We start from the raw sequence: 21,004 nt of genomic DNA, 5'->3' as shown, positions 1-21,004 counted from the left end.
CACAGGTGAGGGAAAAAAGCGGTAGCAAAAGAAGAAGAAGACAGGAGGAATATTGAAGTGATGGAAATGTGGGTGTACTACTGAGTTCTACGAGTATCCTGGACTGAGCACCGGACGAAGGCTTCTGTCCTAGAAGAGCTCAACATCAAGGATAGGCTCATGAAGAAGATTAGCCAGGCCTATTTCGAAATACTTCGGCAACATTATCAAGGTGGAGTAGAGCAATGGAAAAGCTGATCATAGAGGGCAAAGTTCAAGGAACAGGGACACAAAAAAGAGCTCCAGCAAAGTGGACTGACCAGATGAAGGGGGTGGTTGGGAGGTCTCTAGATCAAGCAATGCATCTAGCGCAGGAAAGAACTTGAGGCTCATGACCCCTTCAGATAGCACCTGAATTCGCCTCTTCCCTCACCTTTCTTTAAAATGTCAACAGAGATAATTTTCAAGGCTTCATAGTAGTTATATTAACAGTGGGAGATGATATAAGGATACCTAAATAAAGTGTAGTGAAAGTGTTCAGTTAAGAAACTGGATTGCAGAGTTCAGGGAGGAATGATTCTCTACCGAAAGAAAAACAGTCTTCTGCAAAGCATGCAAAGTTAAAGTAAGTGCTATAAAGTGTTTTAATGTCCAGCAACACAGCGACTCTACTAGACAGAAAAAAAAAAAAAAGAGTGCATATCCGCAATCCGCTCAATAAAATAGGCATGTACTTTAATTCAATGTAGCTACACCTTTGTCCACAGTTTGAGTTTTCAAAAGACCTCTATGAGATGATGGTAGCTGGCAACATTCCTCTCAATAAAGTTAACAATGAACACTTCAGAAACTTTATGCTCAAGTATATGACACAAGAGATTCCAGAAGAAGCAAAAGAGGCAAAAATGTTTACCTTCCTGTTTCCAAACGGCACTGGAACCAGAATCAGAGACAGTGTAGGTTACAATAAGATTTGGATGTCTGTTGATGAGAGCACAGATGCTTGTGAAAGATATTTTGTCAATGTTGTTGGAACTCTCTTTCCTGATTGTCCTGGTGGTGTATTTTTACTACATTGTGAATTGCTGGATGTTGTCAACCATTACGTAACAGCAAATCTTTTTGATAGTACTATGAGATTGCTGTGGAGTAGTGAAGTTAAGGTGGAACAAGTCTTATTGCCAGTCATGAATGCTGCGCTGTTCGTGGTAAAAGCTGAAAAATGGCCTAAAGTTCTCTTCCCAGAAATTGTGCACCTAACTTGCCTTATTCATGACTTGCACAGACCAGCTGAGGAAATACGACAGAATTTTCCTGATGTAGACAGTTTAAATTAAAATGTCAAGGGAGGCTCCACTGTTGTATGGGACAATGTTACCGGTGTCAAAACACTCTTCTTTCAATTTGGTTTGAGCAGACAATTTGTCTTCTCTAGCTCTTCTTTTCCTTTATCTTTGCAATGATACCAGTTATGCCTGGAACAAGGGACCGGCTGACAATTCTTTAAATTACAATCAGAAATAGGCCTACTTGCACGCAATCTAGTTTCGTACAAGTCAAAACAGGGTAAAATACATTTCACATATGTGTGTGGAACCAAACATAGAAATAATCCTTTTTTTTTGCTTTACGACGCACCGACACAGATATGTCTTATGGCGACGATGGGATAGGAAAGGTCTAGGAACTGGAAGGAAGTGGCCGTGGCCTTAATTAAGGTGTAACCCCAGCATTTGCCTGGTGTGAAAATGGGAAACCACGGAAAACCATCTTCAGGGCTGCCGACAGTGGGGCTCGAACCCACTATCTCCCGATTACTGGATACTGGCCGCACTTAAGCGACTGCAGCTATCGAGCTCGGTGGAAATAATCTTAGCAGCTTCTCGATGCAGCTTAGGAAAATCTTTCTTCGACAAATTCTCATAGAATTTGAGCAAAGCCTTTGTATTGGAAAAGAGATCTTTTTGGTGATCACATAAGTATTGTCCTACAAATTAAGCATTTGGCTTTATTGTCGCAACTGACAAAAGAAATACGAAAGTTCCCAGTTCGATTGAAATGGACTTTCAGAAGTCTTTGTTTTCTTCGAAACAGGTTGCTCGTTTATTATGCTGTTGTCTTGCGCTTATCTATTTCACTGATAAACAAGCCATCTATCAACGAACACTTCGTCGCTCTCAGCTCACTACACCATCCGAGTCAAGCTGAGTTGAGCCGAGTCGTACCGATTACTGTGCACAGAGTCTCTGCGCCTCGGTTTGCACGTGTGAGATTTTGGGCATTTGAGAAGCCCTGTACTACAGGATAGTGAAACTTCTACTGGAGAAGATGACCCACAATTTAACTGCAGTGTCTTGACATCCCAGTATGCACCCGTGACGTTGAGACATTGAAAGGAGCTTTCCCAGAACAAATGACAGTTGGTTGACAAATTTGAACATTTGAATGTGCACGTTGTTATACTGTGCACTGCTGAGATGAATGTAATTTTTTTCTATACAGCAAACTCTTGATTACCTGGGTTAATTGCACATTATAATTCTCATGTTAAGTCCGTACTGAAATGTACGTAAATACAAAGTATGTTACAAGTGTTACTTTTAATATCCACCTATTCAATACAAAGAGATCTAGTATATTAAGAATTAAATCTTATCATAAAAAGTTACAAGGGACATGTTTCGCCCATATTAAGGGCATCATCCGCCTCAAACTCAAACCTGTAAAGTGAATAATCAGGATCCTGATTGTTTTTACAAATCGTAAAAAGAGGATATCAATGTAGGTGTTTGTCTAACATAAAATTATTAGAATGTCCTTGGTTAAAATCGTAGTATCAAGCTGCATGTCACAAGTTCACAACATTACACTCTCCGGAACACTGAGTCAATGCACCCAAAACCTGTTGAGGGTAGAGCAATAAACAGCTCATTCTTTATAATGAAATAGAAATGTGTTTCCTTGAATACTCCTATTGGAGGATAAGATAAAGTAAAACTGATAGACTGTTAAAGATGTTAATTGTGCATGTTAAGACAACAGTCTTCTTAAGTAGCTGTTCAGCTGTCTATAGTCTTATTTAACTGGCTTGAAGGAGTGTTGTGGGAGCACAACTACTTAAAGAAGATTGTTATCTCATGAAACACATAGCAGAAAGACAGAGGATGTGATCAAGAAAGCAGTGACTACCTTGAATATTTTTATGATCATCATTATAACTGAGATGCTCCAGACACCCAAATAACAATAATCAACCTATCTCCATGTACATTAATTTTCTAGTTTGAAGTGTAAAAATACGTTTTATAAATAGAGAGTAAATTTGTGTCCTCATCCCGAGGTGGTGCAGCTCTTTTCAGGTGCATCCCCAGTGAAGGTGAGCTGCATATACATTTTCAACTAAATATCAGTCCTCCTTTGAATCTTACACTTCTGGTAGTGCCAGCATTCGAACGTTGGCCTCGTAGGACAGCAGCTAATAGTGCTAACCGTTATGCAATGGCGATGGATACATTAATATGAGTATATATATTTCAAATTAAATTAATATACTTATGCAATACTCACACAATTGCATTAACACCTCGGCAGTATCTCTCCCACATTGATCTGAATCGAGGTTGGCCTCCAATGTCCCAAACTTTAATTGTCACGTTTCCCTTGGTAATTTTTCTCATATTAAATCCTACTGTAGGAATCATGTCTTCACTAAATTGACCAGACTGTAAAGATAACCAAAACATACATACAGATAATCATCAAGATTGAAAAAAAAAAGTCACTGTTTGCATAGTCTACTATAACATGAGGAAATTAATGTTCACATCCCACTGAACAATTTCAAGCAACAATAAACTTATATTTCTAGTAGTACATTCAAGTCCATAAAACACTTATTCATGAGATATAGCTTAGGCCTGCTACAATATACAGGCACAATTATCAGGCAGTATGAAGTTCTCCGAATTAGCTCGAACCATTGAACCAAACAAAGAAATCCATTAACACCAGTAGGCGAAACATATGAGCAGCACCGTTTAAAATCTTATAAAGTGCACAGATCTTATTGTGAACATAATGTTTTGAACTGTTTACTCTGGTGCACATAATACGATTTGATAGAAATCATGTTTTTCAACACTAAATTCCTATGGGAAAGAATACGAAATGACCTGATCTAACTCAACAGCATTAAAGAGCATATCATAATTGACGAGAAACCGCATCATGTTCTGACCTAGAATACATTTAATATGTTTTGAAACGATGCTCCTCATGTATCCTATATAATTTGTCATGGAGGTAAATGAAAAGCAATCAATGTTTTATATAATAATAATAATAATAATAATAATAATAATAATAATAATAATAATAATAATAATAAAGGAGCCTAACATCTAGGTCATTAGCCCCTAATGGTATGAAATGAGACGAAATGTAATTAAAAGTAATTTAATGTAATTTAAAAGTCCAAAATCATCCACTGTCCAGAATTCAAAATGTAATAATAATAATAATAATAATAATAATAATAATAATAATAATAATAATAATTTTAAGACTTGTACAGAAACTGGACCCCACGAATTTGGTACTGCATTTTGTGTCCAAAATTCAATAGTCATCATCATTCCGTGTCCAGTCAGCATTTCCAAAATGTAGCAACTCCGATGGCCTTGTTGTTCGCCTCGATCAGGTCCTGTGTAGTGCAGGAATGTTCTAGTAGGGGACAGATGAGCAGGTGGTTCGGATCTTGTGTTATACCACACTCGCAGGATGCATCTCCATCAGCTGGAAGTATGGCCCATTTTTGCATGTTGGTCTTGCAAAGAGGTACGCCCACCCTAAGACGATTAAGTGATCTCCAAATAGGGTAGGGCAGGTCATTTCCTGGAGCTAGCTCTTCCTTTGCAGGAGTATCAGGCGGCAACATGCTCTTCCACCTGGTGATGCGGTTAGACTCAGATGTTCCTACCAGTGGTTGAGTCCTGGTGATGAAGCTCTTTTTCGACTTCAGTCGACAGACTACAGCTTGGTGACCATGCAGTGGGTGGCGAGAATCATTAGTCTGCTTTGTCCTCTCTGCATCAGCAGCAACAGCCCTTTTGATAGTGGGGGGAGCTATTCCAACAATCGGGTAGAGTTTGTCAACTGGAGTTGGCTTCAGACATCCTGACAAGATTCGTACGGTCTCATTGATTGCAATGTCAACCTGCTTGGTGTGAGTGGATGCACTCCACACAGGTGAAGCATACTCTGCAGTAGACACACACAAAGCAAGAGCAGAGGTTCTCAGGACGCGAGGGCTTGCTCCCCAGGTGGTGGCTGTGAGCTTTCTCAAAATATTGTTCCGTGAACTAACTTTCAGCCTGGTGTTGTGGCAATGTTTCGAAGGACAGTGTTCGGTCAAGAGTAACACCTAGATACACAGGTGTTGGACAATGTTCTAGTCGTTTGCCTTGCCATATAATGTCCAGTTCCCGCAGAGCTTCTCTATTCCTTAAATGAAATGTGCACACCTGAGTCTTGTTGGGATTTGGCTTTAGATGATTGCCTTCACAGTAAGAGCCAAGAGTATCTAGTGCAGAAGTCAACTTTCCCTCCACATCTTCAAATGTCTTTCCTTGGGCAGCCACTGTAGTATCGTCGGCATAGATGAAAAGCCTGGTATGTTCCATTATGGGCTGATCATTCGTGTAAATGTTAAAGAGCACAGGGGCTAACACACTGCCTTGAGGTAAACCGTTCTTTTGTACACGCCATCTGCTCTTCTTACCATGGAGAGAGACTTGGAATCTTCTATTCTGCAGGAAAATGCCAATAAGAGATGTTAGTTGATAATCATTAGTGAGCTGGTAAATTTTCCTCAGTAACTTCCTCTGGTTGATGGTGTCGTAGGCAGCTGTTAAGTCAACAAAGGCAACTACAGTTACCTTACGCTGTTCAAAACCATCCTCGATGTGTTGAGTAAGGTTCAAGATTTGACTGCAGCATGACTTTCCAGGTCGAAAACCAGCTTGTCGAGGAATGAACTTTCCTTTGAGGATGCCACTAATTCGGTTAAGGATAAGGCGCTCAAAGATCTTGAAACAATGACATAACAATGATACTGGAAGAAAGTTTTTAGGATCGTTTGGCTCCTTACCAGGCTTAAGTAGTGCAACCACTCGAGCTTTTCTCCAGAGCTTGGGAATATAAAGCTTAGATACACACTCATTAATCATTGTAAGCAGCCATTGCAGAGTAGTCCTGCCGAATTTCTTGATCTGTTCTACTCTGATATTATCAATGCCAGTGCTGTTCTTTGAACATGTGAATGAAAGACTAAAATATTTGAGGGTACATTCTAAATGGTTCAACATATCACTGGTGAAATGCCATGCCCCCACAAACGACAAGGATGATCACGTTAAAAACTCCTTTTATGAGGATTTGTCAGAACTGTGGAATAGACATGATGTTAAAATGATTTTGGGCGATTTCAATGCGAAAGTTGGAAAGGAAGAAATTTTTGTGCCAACAATAGAAAGGGAAAGTCTGCATGACGAAAGCAATGATAATATCATTAGACTAATCAATTTCGCTACATCCACAAACATGAATATGCGGAGTACCACTTTCCCACATAAAAAAATACATAAGGAAACATGGTATTCATGTGACGGTAAGACTGCCAAGTAGATAGATCATGTACCAATTGATAACAGGCACAGAAGCTCCATAACTGATATAAGAGTTTACAGAGGAGTTGAGATAGGATCTGATCACAATATGATAATTGCTTCTGTTTAAATTAAATTGAAAACCCCATGTAAGTCACAGACTTCAAAATTATTGTGGCATATCTCTTGTAAACATGGCCTACAAAATTCTGTCTTTTATTCTTTGACAGCATTTAAAACCATTTGCTGAAAATGTTATTGGGGACTATCAGAACAGTAATAGATCCACTGCAGATAACATATTTGCAATTAAGACTATTAATGATAAGGTGTGGAAACACAAGGAGTCGGTTCATTATCTCTTTATAGATTTCTTCAAAGCGTATGATTCAATCCATAGAGAAGGGCTGTGGAACATCACGATGGAGTACGGCTTTCCCATAAAATTAATTAACATGTGCAAGCTGTGTATGGATGGTAATGTTAGCTGTGTTTTGCTCATGGACAGAAAATCAAGTTCCTTCCAGAATAAAACTGGTATGAGACAAGGGGATGCACTAATCTCCTCTTCTATTCAATATTTCACTGGAGAAGATTATCATGAAATTAGCTCTTGTACCTGCTGGCATCTTATTGGGGAGACAACATTAAGTCCTTACATATGCAGATGATATTGTTCTTAATGGCCAAAATGAATTAGAAATTAGGCAGTTATTTGTGGAACTAGAGGAAATGGAAGCAAAAATTAGCTTACGGGTAAATGATAAAAAGACACATTACATGGTTGTACAGAGACTGAATCATGAGGAGGTTGACAGATTGCCTTTGAAGATTGGGAAATATATATTAAAAAGAGTAGAGGAGTTTATATTCCTTGGTGTATTAATCGATGAGCAAAACCAAAGGCAACAGGAACACCAAGCTAGAATTAAGAATGCAAATAAGGCATTTTACTCTACGAGTCCTATATTAGGCTGAAAGTTTTTACCAAGGAATGCAATAATGATTATCTACAACACAATTATTTGACCAGTACTTCTGTATGGTTCTGAGATATGGAGTATAACCAATAAAGAGCAGCAACAGTTGCAGGTCTTTGAGAATAATGTTTATTACAGTTAAAATTGAAATAATTGATAAAGAGATTCAACCTATTCAATACAAAAGAATAAGAAATGTAAAGAATTACATTCTTATTTAATAATAAGTAGAAGTGGTACCGGTTTCGACCCTAGTCCAGGTCATCATCAGCCGATTAAAACATGAAAAACAATGCACAGGAAAAGGAGATAAAAGATCGAGTACACTTCGGATCAGTAGAAGGGGCAATATAAAAATGAACGGGGGTAGACACTGTAAAATTCAGAAGAAGTAAAATGTAAGTCACTTAAAAGAAAACAGTGCGTAATTTTCTGAGCGGCAGTATGGCACACGCAGTGTTAGGCAAAGTCTTATAATGTTTATGAATAGCGGAGAACGGTTAAATGAGCTAGTTTTTAAACACTGTCAGGCACAAAGTCATATCATAATCGAACACATACAGTCACTCCCATAAATATTCGGCCACTGATAAAATCCGCGAAAAAGTGATGACAATAACGCACCCATGAGCAGGAAGTGAAACCAAGTGTGTCTAAGTAATGGAACTACATGTGGTTGCTTATGCCGAAGAGGAATCATGGAGCATTGATTTACATTATGCTGTAAAACAAAGGATATTGCTCACATGGGTGAAATGACACGCCTCAAAAATATTCGGTCACCCGGAAAGGCCAGGATTGCCGTTGTGTTCATTGACAGAGACAGGGCAGACAGCGTTGCAAAACTTTCAGTTCAGAAATGCGGTGCCGCAAGACACGTCGTGCCGAAGTCATTTGCTGCAGTGTTGCGGACAGGTATCAAATAGGGTGCAAAATACAACACAATACCACGTTTGAAGAACCCCCAGCTCGTGATATTCCATCATGCTCGAGGTAAATCGCATAGAAAGATATCACAGAGCTTAACATAGCAGAAAAATAGTTAGAGATATAATCAGACGATTCAAAAATGAAGACAGAATTGATTCCATTCCTCACACAAGCATACCAAGAAGGCTGACAGAACGACAGGAGTGGTTTGTGCTTCGGAATGGGAAACGAAATCCAAAAATTAGAGCTCAGAAAGTGGTAGCAGCTGTCTTAGAGGAGTGTAGAAAGAAAGCAAGTACTGCAACTGTTCGAAGAGCACTGGGAAGGAATGAGTTACTTGGGAGAAGAGCTAGGAGGAAACCATTCATTAGCGCGGTATATGAAATGAAGCGGTTAGAGTTCGCAAAACCTACGTAACCAAATCCAGTGCTTGGTGGGAGGATGTGTTATTTGTTGATGAGTCAAAGTTCAACGTGTTTGGGTCCGACCTGGTGTGGCGGTAACGTCACGAGGTACTGAAAACAAGCAATTTACAAGCAACGGCAAAACATGGTGAAGGAAGTGCAATGGTGTGGGGATGTGTTGCATCGAACAGGGTTGGTGCACTGAGTTTCACTGAACATATTTTGACGAAAGAGGGCTATTTGGCTATCCTCAAAAACAATTTGCGATAATCTGCAGAACAACTTGGTATACAGCATACTTTCATAATTCTACCACGATAACGACCCAAAGCACAAGTCGTAACTTGTCAGGGAGTGGCTGCTGTACAACTGCCCGAAGGTTTTGGAGACTCCACCACAATCACCCGACCTGAACCCCATCGAGAATGTGTGCAGTCAAATGAAGGCAGCTCTGCAATTCCGGCCGACAAGTTCCCTCACAGACTTGAAGAGGAGACTGCTACAAGAATGGACGGCATTAATCCCTGATTATATCAAGAAAGTTATCGCCAGTATGCCGAATAGACTGGAAGAGGTCATAAAACATCAAGGTGGACCTACAAAGTACTGAATATGTAACAGGGTTGTGAATTATGCGATTTTATGTTGCTTTTTTATACAGTGGCCGAATATTTTTGAGGTGGCACTGGAATTATTGCTTATATTTAAATGTACGACATATGGCGTACTAATGACTGCCAGAAGAGTTTGACACATCACAATGTGTCTATAACGTTGTATTATGTTTTCCTACATGTTTCGTTGTATTATACATCATTATAGTGTAAGAATAATTATCCAATAAAAGTGTATCAAATATCAGAGTGACTGAATATTTATGGGAGTAACTGTACGAAGATCCATAATTGTGCAGGAGTTGAAGATGAGTAGATCTATTGAAGTAACTTGCCAGCTCCCGGTGATCAGCGCAATATATTTAACATCAGGCACTGTGGTTTCCGGTACTGCACTTTTTACTATATTTTTTTCTCTTCACAATTGTTTTTTTCACGTCAACTGTTCTAAGAATTCTATAGGAGCACAATTACCTATTCAATTATATTGAATTATATTTATCTATATACTTACTTTCCCGCAACCGAAGAAAATTACTGGATCATCAAGCTATTCTCCATTTTACTTTGGCATTTGAAACCACAGTGCCTGATGTTAAATATATTGCGCTGATCACCGGGAGCTGGCAAGTTACTTCAATAGATCTACTCATCTTCAACTCCTGCACGATTATGGATGTTCGTATGTGTTCGATTATGATATGACTTTGTGCCTGACAGTGTTTAAAAACTAGCTCATTTAACCATTCTCCGCTATTCATAAACATTATAAGACTTTGCCTAACACTGCGTGTGCCATACTGCCGCTCAGAAAATTACGCACTGTTTTCTTTTAAGTGACTTACATTTTACTTCTTCTGAATTTTACAGTGTCTACCCCCGTTCATTTTTATATCACCTCTTCTACTGATCCGAAGTGTACCTGATCTTTTATCTCCTTTTCCTATGCATTGTTTTTCATGTTTTAATCGGCTGATGATGACCTGGACTAGGGTCGAAACCGGTACCACTTCTACTTATTATTAAATAAGAATGTAATTCATTATATTTCTTATTCTTTTGTATTGAATAGGTTGAACCCCTTTATCAATTATTTCAATTTTAACTGTAATATTCTTCAATATGGAACAATGAAATTTTTAAATAAAGTTTATAGAAAAATATTTGGTCCATGGTTTGATCCTATCACTCAAAGCTGGCAGAGAAGATCTAATTATACAATTTACAACCTCTTTCAACAACACACTATAATGGGTGTGATAGAATCCAACAGACTGCACTGGGCTGGACATGTACTGAGGATGCAGGATAACAGAGCACCAGTAGATTTATACAAGGGATCTCTTAATGGGAAAAGACCTTCAGGAAGACCCCGAAGCACCTGGAAGAAATAGATCAACAAGGTATGCTGGACCCTCCAAACTGATAACTGGGAAGAGCAGGCTCAAGATGGAAAAGGATGGAAGAGGATTGTGAGATCGGCATGGGAACTTCACGTCCCTCAGTAACCTACAGAGTGAGTGAGTGAATAATAATGGGTACCAGGAACTGATCTGGGAAGAGTCACTGTGACTCTGGCAAATGAAATGATCATCAGCAACTGTAACATGCTGGATCTGCAAGATAATCCATCTAGCCTCTTTCACTCCAATTCCAGAACGTCACCTAAAAGAGGTGCCCCTGTTACGCTGAGCAACCCAGCGGAAAGTGGGGTAAACAATCGCTGCAGGAAATTGAGTTGCAAGTTGCTTTACGTCGCACCGACACTGATAGGTCTTATGCCGACGATGGGACAGGAAAGGGCTAGGAGTGGGAAGGAAGTGGCCATGGCCTTAATTAAGGTACAGCCCCAGCATTTGTCTGGTGTGAAAATGGGAAACCATGGAAAACAATCTTCAGGGCTGCCGACAGTGGGATTCGAACCCACTATCTCCCGAATACTGGACACTGGCTGCACTTAAGCGACTGCAGCTATCGAGCTCGGTGGGTTGGCAAGCCGATCAGTGTTGGGGGGAAATCACAAAGACAAACAGTTTCAACAGCGGATAAAGTCAGAGTCCCAACGGCAGAGAAGGTGAATGAACTGTCTTCAAAATTTAAATGCGCACATGTCTGATCCCGTAGTGGGCAGAGTTGAGGTCACCATCTGTACACCAAGTAAGGTGCGGATGGGAAATTAAACTCTACGGCTCACAACAGTAGTTTTAACCTTGGAGTGGCCCAAAAGTTACTCCCCAAAACTTTCATGTAATCTGCATGAATGTTGCAAACTTCTGGAATGCATGTTACAAACTTCTGGAAATACGACTCCAGGTGGTAACCAGAAATGAGAATTCACCATGGCAGTTGTCCGGCTCCATAGCTAAATGGTTAGAGTGCTGGCCTTTGGTCACATGAGTCCCAGGTTTGATTCCCAGCAGGGTCGGGAATTTTAACCATCATGGGTTAATTTCGCTGGCACGGGGGCTGGATGCACGTGTCGTATTCATCATCATTTCATCCTCATCACAACATGCAGGTCACCTACGGTCGTCAAATCAAAAGACCTGCACCGGGCGAGCCGAACCTGTCCTCGGACCCCTCCTGGCACTAAAAGCCGTACGCCATTTCATTTCATTTACCACGGCAGTAAGCCATACAACTGGGCGTGAGGATTCTCAAGAGCTCAGAACAACATCCAAGAATTAGTGAAAGCATTCTACTGGAAACCCAGCAGCAAAACTAAGACCAAAAAAAAAAAAAAAAAAAAAAAAATTTCTTTGGTATTCTCAATATTAATTTATTTCTCAAAGTGTGAAAGTTGAAAGAACTTACCAAATTCTTAGACGATCAGAAAATGTTAGTATTTGCATTACAGGAAAAAAGATAAATACATGATAGTACAATAGATTCAGAAAATTATCAGATTTACAAATGAAGACCTGGAAAATAAACAATGAAAAATGTCCCACATCTTGGAACTATCTCTGTAGTTAACAGAAATATAATGGAATCTGTCACAAACTTTTATTCTCTGTCAGAGTAAGTATCTCATTTGACATTAAGATGTGGAAATAAGAACTACACACTAATCAATGTTCATGCTCCCATCAATGAAAATAACAAGAAAAGGCCAGCCAAAGTAGAATATTGGGAACTCTTAGAAAATTAAATTCAAAAAATCCCAAATGCTCATGTCAAGGTGTGTTACTACGAGACTTTAACGTTCAAATTGCTAAAGAAAAAATATATAGAAAGATTGCTGGAGACTTCCCAGCCCAAAATAGAACAAACAAGAATGGAATACAACTAACTGAACTGTGCAAGGCCTTTAAATTGAAATTAATGTCTACCTACTTTATAAAACTAAGCAGCAAACAGAAAACCTGGCGGTCCCCTAATCCAAACCTAGGATAATGCCAAATTGACCATGTAGCCATTTCTCCTAGGAACAAGAAAGAGATTTTGAATGTAAAGGTGAATAAAGGAGCCAACAATGATAAACACCATTATCTTGTGACCATCAAAATGAAGTCATTCCACAAAACAGAGTCAAGAAGAAAACTAAAAGAGATATGATGTTGAAAAACTAAGCAACAGGGATGTGAAACAAAAATTTAAAGAAAAACTAGGAAATAACCATATAAAGAACTGAAAAGACCTGAAAAATAAAATACAGAACGTTGCCCAAGAACTCTGTCCTGTAAAAAAGGAAAAAAAGAAGCACGGGTGGAGGAACAAAGAATGTGCAAAAACTATCCCTAAGAGACTGGAAGCATGGAAAATATGGCATTCATGCCAAAAACCTAACCTAATCATGTGGCACTACAGCTCTGATGGGTCTTGGCCAACCAAGCAACCGCTGCTCAATCCGAAGGCCTGCAGATTATGAGGTTTCGTGTGTTCAGCATAGCAGATCCTCTCAGATGTTACTCTTGGCTTTCTAGACCGCCCCACTGTCTCACCATCAGATAACTCCTCAGTTGTAATAATGTAGGCTGAGTGGACCTCGAACAAGCCCTCAGATCCAAGTAAAAATCCCTGACCTGGCCAGGAATCGAACCTGGGGCCTCTGGGTAAGAGGCAGGCATGCTACCTCTACACCACGGGGCCGGCTTATTCATATCAAACCAAAGAGAATTTTCAAAATTTTACGATAATCCAAAAGCCTTATAACAATAAAAATCTTCCACCTTTTTGATACTTATATTTGCATTTTGGCAAATTAATTAATTACACGCAGTACATGTTTCGTTCTTATTTATTACATCTTCAGCTGTTTATATAGCTTAGGTGATTCACTAAGTGTTTATCTCTAAGTACATTATAATAAATATGAATTGAATTAAAATAAATTAAAAACAATGTGGTGGTTAAATGGGTTAGTGAAATGAGATGGAATGGATAGACTTATAGTTAGCCTATTTTAAAAACTATTTCTATTCATTTGAACAGTTCTTGTTAAAAAGTATCCAGCACTTTTTCACTAAAATATTTCGCTTGTCTTCAAGTAAAAAGTTTTTTTTTAATGTATGACTTTCCTTTGACACTGTTCTGAATATTGTTAAGAGTTCACTTTTTTCATTCCCTCCAAGGTGGCTGCTATTTGTTTTTGAACTTAATCTTGAAATTGGGTTGTTTACGGAACCATGAAGCTGATTGCCGTTTGCTAATAATAAATTAGCTTCCCCCCATATTCCTTGCTCCACGGTCACAGTAGGAACGGATTTTGACAACAAAGGAAGTATGAAAAAAGTTGACTCATCCAGACTGAGAAAGACTTCACTAAAAAGTATGCAAGAAACTTCAAATTATTTAAACAGAAAATAATTTTAAAAAGTATCAAGCAACCAGTCTCAGTTTTAATGATGAAAAGAGATATACTGGACTCAACAATAAAGTCAACTGTGAAATTTTGGCAAGATATTTTAAAGAAATTCTGAAATTCAAAGACCCTGAAGAAATGCCTACATTCAATCAACCACAAATTAAAAGTGGAGACTCGGAACCACCTGATGAGATAGAAATAGAAGGCATCATCCAACACTTGAGGAATATTAAAACTGCAGGAGAAGATTTGATTCTGGCAGTTGTGGAAGGAATCTGGTAATCGAGCAAGGGAGGAAGTGAGACACATTTGGCAGACAGAAAGAATTCCAGAAGATTGGAAAAATGCATTGATACACCCACTACACAGCTAGTTGCTTTACGTCGCACCGACACACATACGTCTTATGGCGACGATGGGACAGGAAAGGGCTAGGAGTGGGAAGGAAGCAACCGTAGCCTTAATTAAGATACAGCCCCAGCATTTGCCTGGTGTGAAAATGGGAAACCACGGAAAACCATTTTCATGGCTGCCGACAGTGGGATTTGAACCTACTATCTCCTGAATACTGGGTACTGGCCGCACTTAAGCGACTGCAGCTATTGAGCTCAGTACACCCACTACACAAGAAAGGCGATAAAGACATTAACAACTACAGAGGAATCTCCCTTGTAGCAGTCACATATAAGATCTTATCAAAAGCTCTCCAAAACAGGATTGAGCCTGTAGTGAATAAACAAATAGATGAATATCAAGGAGAGTCCAGAAAAGGCAGGTCATGCTAGAGAAGATATTTAATCTCAAAACAAAAATATGGGATATAGTGACCAGGAGCAAGAATTGTCATAATCTTTGTGGATTTTAGGGAAGCTAATGATTCAATAGATAGAACTTTCTTATTTCAGATTCTGGAGGAATTCAGAGTAGATTCAAAGTCAATCAATATAATCGGAGATACTCTCACAGACACAAAATCTAAAATGAACTTCGTGGGAGAGATCTCAGGGGAATTTACAATTAAGGTAATACTAATGTGAGAAAAGCAATGACAAACTACCTCACTCCTCGTCTTGCCTATAGGCTCCGTGCGCTGCTGGGAAAAATGCACCGCTGCGCTGCGAGTGGCGAACATTGTAAGTTTACTCATTGTAAATTTACTCATTCAGGACAAATATTTCAGATTCCCTATGGGAATCAACATCTGTATCATCATTGTAAGTTAATGCGATCATCGCACACATATTATCTCTTTCGTTCCACAGCGTGTTGCCATGGCCGATTAAATAATAACAGTGGGATTTCAGATTGTCTTATTCAACAATCGGCCAAATTATTCCAAACCACCAGAAAGTGGTCTATATTAAATGTACAAGAAAAACTGCTCGCAGGAAATTGCAACAGAGCGAATAACTGCAAATATGATGAAAAACGTTGGTTCATTAGAGACACTACCATTTCACGATAGAGGTAACATAGTAATTTATATATTATTTATGGTGATAAAGAGAGTAATTTTCATGTTCACATTCAACAATGCTGTCTTCAGAAAAATATATTTGGCCTATCTCTAATACGATATCATACGAGGGAGGCCTTGGTTAAAGAATAAAAATATTTCCATGAAATGTAAGCATATTTCTGCTGTTAATTATACAGTTTACTCAGAACATGTCATCTCGCGTACTGACCAACCCTGTGAATGGTCTGGACCTCGCATCTCAAAAGCGAGGAAAGAGAAATACAACAAGGAGAAGAGCTTAGAGGAACTTTTCCTGATAAAAAGACACAGGTTTGATGTTGGATCAATTGAAAATATCAGAATATCTTAACGCTGCCAATGAATTATTGTGTCTGAATTCAAAATATGATCGGGACCACCTCTATAATATAACGGTTAGTGCTACTAGTTTCCTTCGTCAGGGGCCCGGGATTGATTCCCGATACAGTCAGAAATTTAAGATTGACATGAGGGTACATGCAGCTCATGTTCATTAGGGGTTGCTTGAAAAGAGTTGCACCACCTCGGGGCGAGGACAGAAATTAACTTATGTAAAATGCGGTATTTCTGTGAGCTATTGATATTGTGTAATGGAGGCCTATTTCTATATTTGGCCTATGTTTGTCTACTGCCTTTTTAAATACATTTCGTGAGGTTTTGACAGAATAATATAAAATTTCAGATTGTGGTCTGTACAGTACGGTATGTTATTATTATTATTATTATTATTAATTTGCACACTTTCGTGGTATTGATATTCGAGCAATAAATTGTACATATTTTAGGAAATTAAAGCAGAATAAACCTTAATTTACAGTTTTACGTAAAATTTGAACCCATACATTTCCGTACAATTTTAATCGTTGCAATGACCACCGTCTTCTGCATGGTCTTGTAGATGTTGGTGGTGACATCCAACTTATTATTATTATTATTATTATTATTATTATTATTGCTATCATTAAGACTATATTAACAGAATACAATATATATGTTACAGTATGATGTGTGTGCTTTAAAAAATAAATTTAACGTTGCTATAATAATTTGTTTGTAATTGTTAACTTTTACATTGTGTAAAGAGTTCTTTGTGTATTAAATAAATGTACAAATCCTGAATCACTTCCTGCGATTTACTGCTAAGATCCACCGTATTTTCAAATCCATTTCGTGAGGTCATGAATGAAAGCTCTGTATTTAATGCAGCCAAGATCAAGCACATCATTCTGACATTAAAAAAAAATCATCTGAAGACAGCACTGTAAAATAATTGAATAAATGCACGTGAACGTCAAACATATTCCAGCTTATGTTGAGCTGTTGATGAAGATGCCTCTAATTAGTTCTCGTAGTATCCACCCGCAGCAGCACAGTGCTAAACGCACGAAGCCTATAGCTCATTCTATGTTAAGAAAACAGTATTGCTCTTATGACAACAAGGTTGCTATATCAAACTCCTCTGTTCAGCATCATCACGGAAAAACCGTGGCATTTATATATTGGAAAATCTCAGTACTTAAATTCAAAATAAAAAGGAAGAAAGTAAGCTGCAATTTTTTTTTTTTTTTGAAATCTAGGGTACAGGGGTCGTACAGCGGGAGAAGAACTTATTTTGGCTTTTACAGCAACTTGGATAAACTACTGTACACACAAAACCTTAGTACTGAAGTTCAAGGCAAACTGGGAGAAAATAGTAAACAGATAATTTTAATAGGCTCGGGGTGGGGAGTTCACTTTATTGCATTTCATAAATTTGCCCAGGCAACACCGGGGACTACTGGGCCCTGATATTGCCCAATGAAAAGAACTGTAACAATCAAATGCACTTGTGAAAAAAAAATGGTTAAAATGTGACAAAAATAAAATGCGCTTAAGAAACCAAAGCTAAATAACAAAACCCACCACAGATAAACATCATACCGAATTTATGTATCAGTACAAGTCATGCTGTGATGTATCGATGCACACCACAGCATCAAAATCTTCAGTAACAACTGCTGTACAGTATAAGAATATTAGAACACACACACAAATAAGTGATAAGCTGCTGGCGATTCCCAGCGTAACGGATTAAACGCAACGTGTACAGTACCAGAGCAACTCACAAGGAAAATAAGGGAAGGCAACAAAGAGATGGCTGTTCCCACCATTGTGCTTCCTTCCTGTCAATGTATTAAATAGAGAATGTTAAGTAGCTAATTATTTTAATAACTCACGGGCAAAAACATGCCTCATCCATTTTCTTTCTTTCATAATACAATATAAAGTACATTATAATATCCCTTAATCACAAGAAATTATGAATGTCTAAGAGGGGGTATGTTCACTCCTTGTAGGTCCATAAGAGCAATAGGCCTAAACATGGAACGAGCTATAGTACGTCTCATTTTGGTGCTGCCATTGATATTTGTGATTTCCCTATAACCGCATTACCTTTGGTGGTGTTATTTGAGGATCCAACCAGCCTCTGGGCTGATGATCCAACAGGCAGACTGGTGTGAAACAGGGGGATGAATTGTCACTGATTCTTTTTAACTGTGTCTTGGAAAAGGTAATGAGTATATGGGAAGAAATGCTGAAAGAAAGAGGAATCCTCCAAGAGATAAGGTTAGGGTTGAAATTTAAAGGAGTAGGTAGAAATTGTTTGGCCTTCGCTGACAATATTGCAAACCTTTCTGAGAATAAACAAACAGCACATATCCAGATAAACCTTTTGAATGGCATTGTAGAGAAACTTGGACTTCAGATACCTACCTTCTGAGAAAACCAGGAAATTGGAATGAGATTACCAAATGACCAAGGACACCTATAACGAGAGTCTCTCCATCAAAACTATAATCAGGCACAACAACATTGTAATTAAACCAGAATATCTCTATGCTACAGTGTGTATGTTCTCCATTCTACATTACGACAAGAGAAATACAAGAGCTAGACAAAACAGGAAAGAAAAATTCTAAAAAAAATCTGAGGCACATTAGAAGATGAAAATCGGAGTTCAGATGCAGGAAGAATGAATTTGGTTCTCTACATTCTGATACGATCGGGAAGAGGGGCGTTTAGTTGTTTGGTCACATAATGAGGATGGATAATACCAGTCTCACAAAATAATTTTTTAATCATGTTTACAAGAGTAAGAATATAAGTGGGTGCAAAATATATATAGAGAGAGATGGCATAGATGGGAATAACCACAAATATAATACAGGACAGAACAACTTGTAGGGATTTCAGAGAAAGAAAAGAAGGAATGGAATGACATCTGGACAGGAGGGAAAAAACAGTGAAACAATGAAGAACTGAAGGAAAGCAAGGAAGGAAGCAGAGAACAAACGGAAATGAATGCAGTGAGTTATTTTACGTGGTCCTCAGATGACCAAGATCGAGAAAAATAATAATAATAATAATAATAATAATAATAATAATAATAATAATAATGGCGAAATACCATATAGGCCCTATTTATAATGCACCATTTATGTTGAATTCAATGACAAGTGGTGACTCACAAGTCACGAACGAGTGTACAAGACTTCTCGCATGAAAAGTCCGCTTCTATGTCAAAACCAAAAGGAATACATAACTATACGAACAAACAACTAGTAGATGTTCTTACCGCTATGACATTTACAAAAGTTGTTTTTCCTGAATATTGTAAACCTACAAGTGTCAATTCCATTTCTTCCTTCCAAAATAAACTTTTAAACCAGTCCAAAATACGATTGATTAAAGCCAACATAGTGCTACAACTTTCACTTCACTGAGAAGTAAGAAAAAAATTCGCAATCAAAGTCACTTCAATGACAAATTTTATAAATATTATACTTTATTCAGTTCAGTTATCACTCACACCCCTGAACGTCAAAAAACCTATGACCAGCCGATGTAATAAGGGTCAACTTAATCACTTCTGAATCGAAAACATTCTTTACCAGCAATTATTATATGTATAGCGCCGAAAATATAAATGATTTATTAATTTTGTTTATTCATTCAAAATCTTTCTATCAATAAATATTAAGCAAATACAGTTTTGTTTGTAGTTACATTGAACACATCCTGTTAGTCTGTCAAAGTTGGTTCAAGTCAAAGCAACGAAATGAAAGGTCGTTAAGTCAAAGGTGAAAGTGGCCAAAGCCAAGTAAAATATCTTCCATTGCCAGCTGAAGCTCTTCGGATATACTGCTACCGACTGACCCTCTGCTGCCTCTATCTCGTTGCCCTATACCCACGTTGAAAGAAGAGATAACAACTATTCCCACTTGTGAGAGGCGACGCACGTTTGAAAGATTGTATTTTATTTCACCCAACTATGCAGTGATATGGGTTACACACAGTGGAGAGTATACAGTGTACATACCGGTACCCTCTGTAATTAATATATTTGTTTCATAATTTCTTGCATCATTTTATTTGAGACGGTAGCTGCATTAAGGGCCTATAGTCTCATAGGCCATTTTTCAGGAGATTGACTAAATCAAGTCTCTATAAGTTATTCTGTACACTGCAAAATTTCGTGGAGTAACCTCAAGCCTTGAGGTTGATGTGAGGTTTCTACCATATGGTGCCATTTGCTCTTTGCAATACAACAGCTGTTCAGTGTTTTCTAGTGGAGGGGACGGAGCGGTTCGGCTCGGAGTAAATGCTATGACGTCATTACTTGGTTAAACCGGGTACAACTTTATAGCGGTAAATGTAAACTTTATAGTATTTGCTTTATATTGACCTGGGAGCTTCAGTTTACATTTGTAAAGAAGATTATCAATTATTATCGGTGGTACTATGCTCCGTACTTTCTGTTATTGGTCATTTGCACGATTTTTATAATCTAATATAAATTTAGCACATAACTTAACAGTGTATTAATATATGTGTATACCGGTACCTGAACCTTTTCTTTATACCTGAGCTCCCTAGTGCTGAATCGGAACTTGGTATCAAGAAAAGGTTCGCGTAATATAATTTCAAATCTGTGTTTAATATGAGGCATATAAAGTAGACATAAATAAAGAAATAAACATACAAATGAATTAATAAATAAAATTAATATTAATGCATATGGATAAACGTACAGTACCGGTATTCCATAATATGACAATTGACGAAACGAAATCTAGTTCTTTGAAA

At 38.2% G+C, this 21,004-nt stretch overlaps 1 protein-coding gene across 1 annotated transcript in view; it reads right to left on the bottom strand.

Annotated features, from left to right (window-relative positions):
• Arl8 (ADP-ribosylation factor-like protein 8) overlaps positions 1 to 19,756 on the bottom strand; it is a 78,562-nt gene extending 58,806 nt beyond the window's left edge. The window contains exons 1-2 of the mRNA XM_067137427.2: positions 19,494 to 19,756; positions 3,547 to 3,701 (exon numbers count right to left, since the gene is read on the bottom strand). Of these exons, the coding sequence (XP_066993528.1) occupies positions 3,547 to 3,701; positions 19,494 to 19,616 (278 nt within the window). The 5' untranslated portion in view covers positions 19,617 to 19,756. The remainder of the gene's footprint in view (positions 1 to 3,546; positions 3,702 to 19,493) is intronic.
• Between the last annotated feature and the right edge of the window lie 1,248 nt (positions 19,757 to 21,004).

Source organism: Anabrus simplex, chromosome 1 (assembly GCF_040414725.1).
Source record: "Anabrus simplex isolate iqAnaSimp1 chromosome 1, ASM4041472v1, whole genome shotgun sequence".
NCBI classification, from domain to species: domain Eukaryota; kingdom Metazoa; phylum Arthropoda; class Insecta; order Orthoptera; family Tettigoniidae; genus Anabrus; species Anabrus simplex.
The sequence above is the reverse complement of the archived record's forward strand: the minus strand, read 5'-3'. Positions and strand labels throughout refer to the sequence as shown.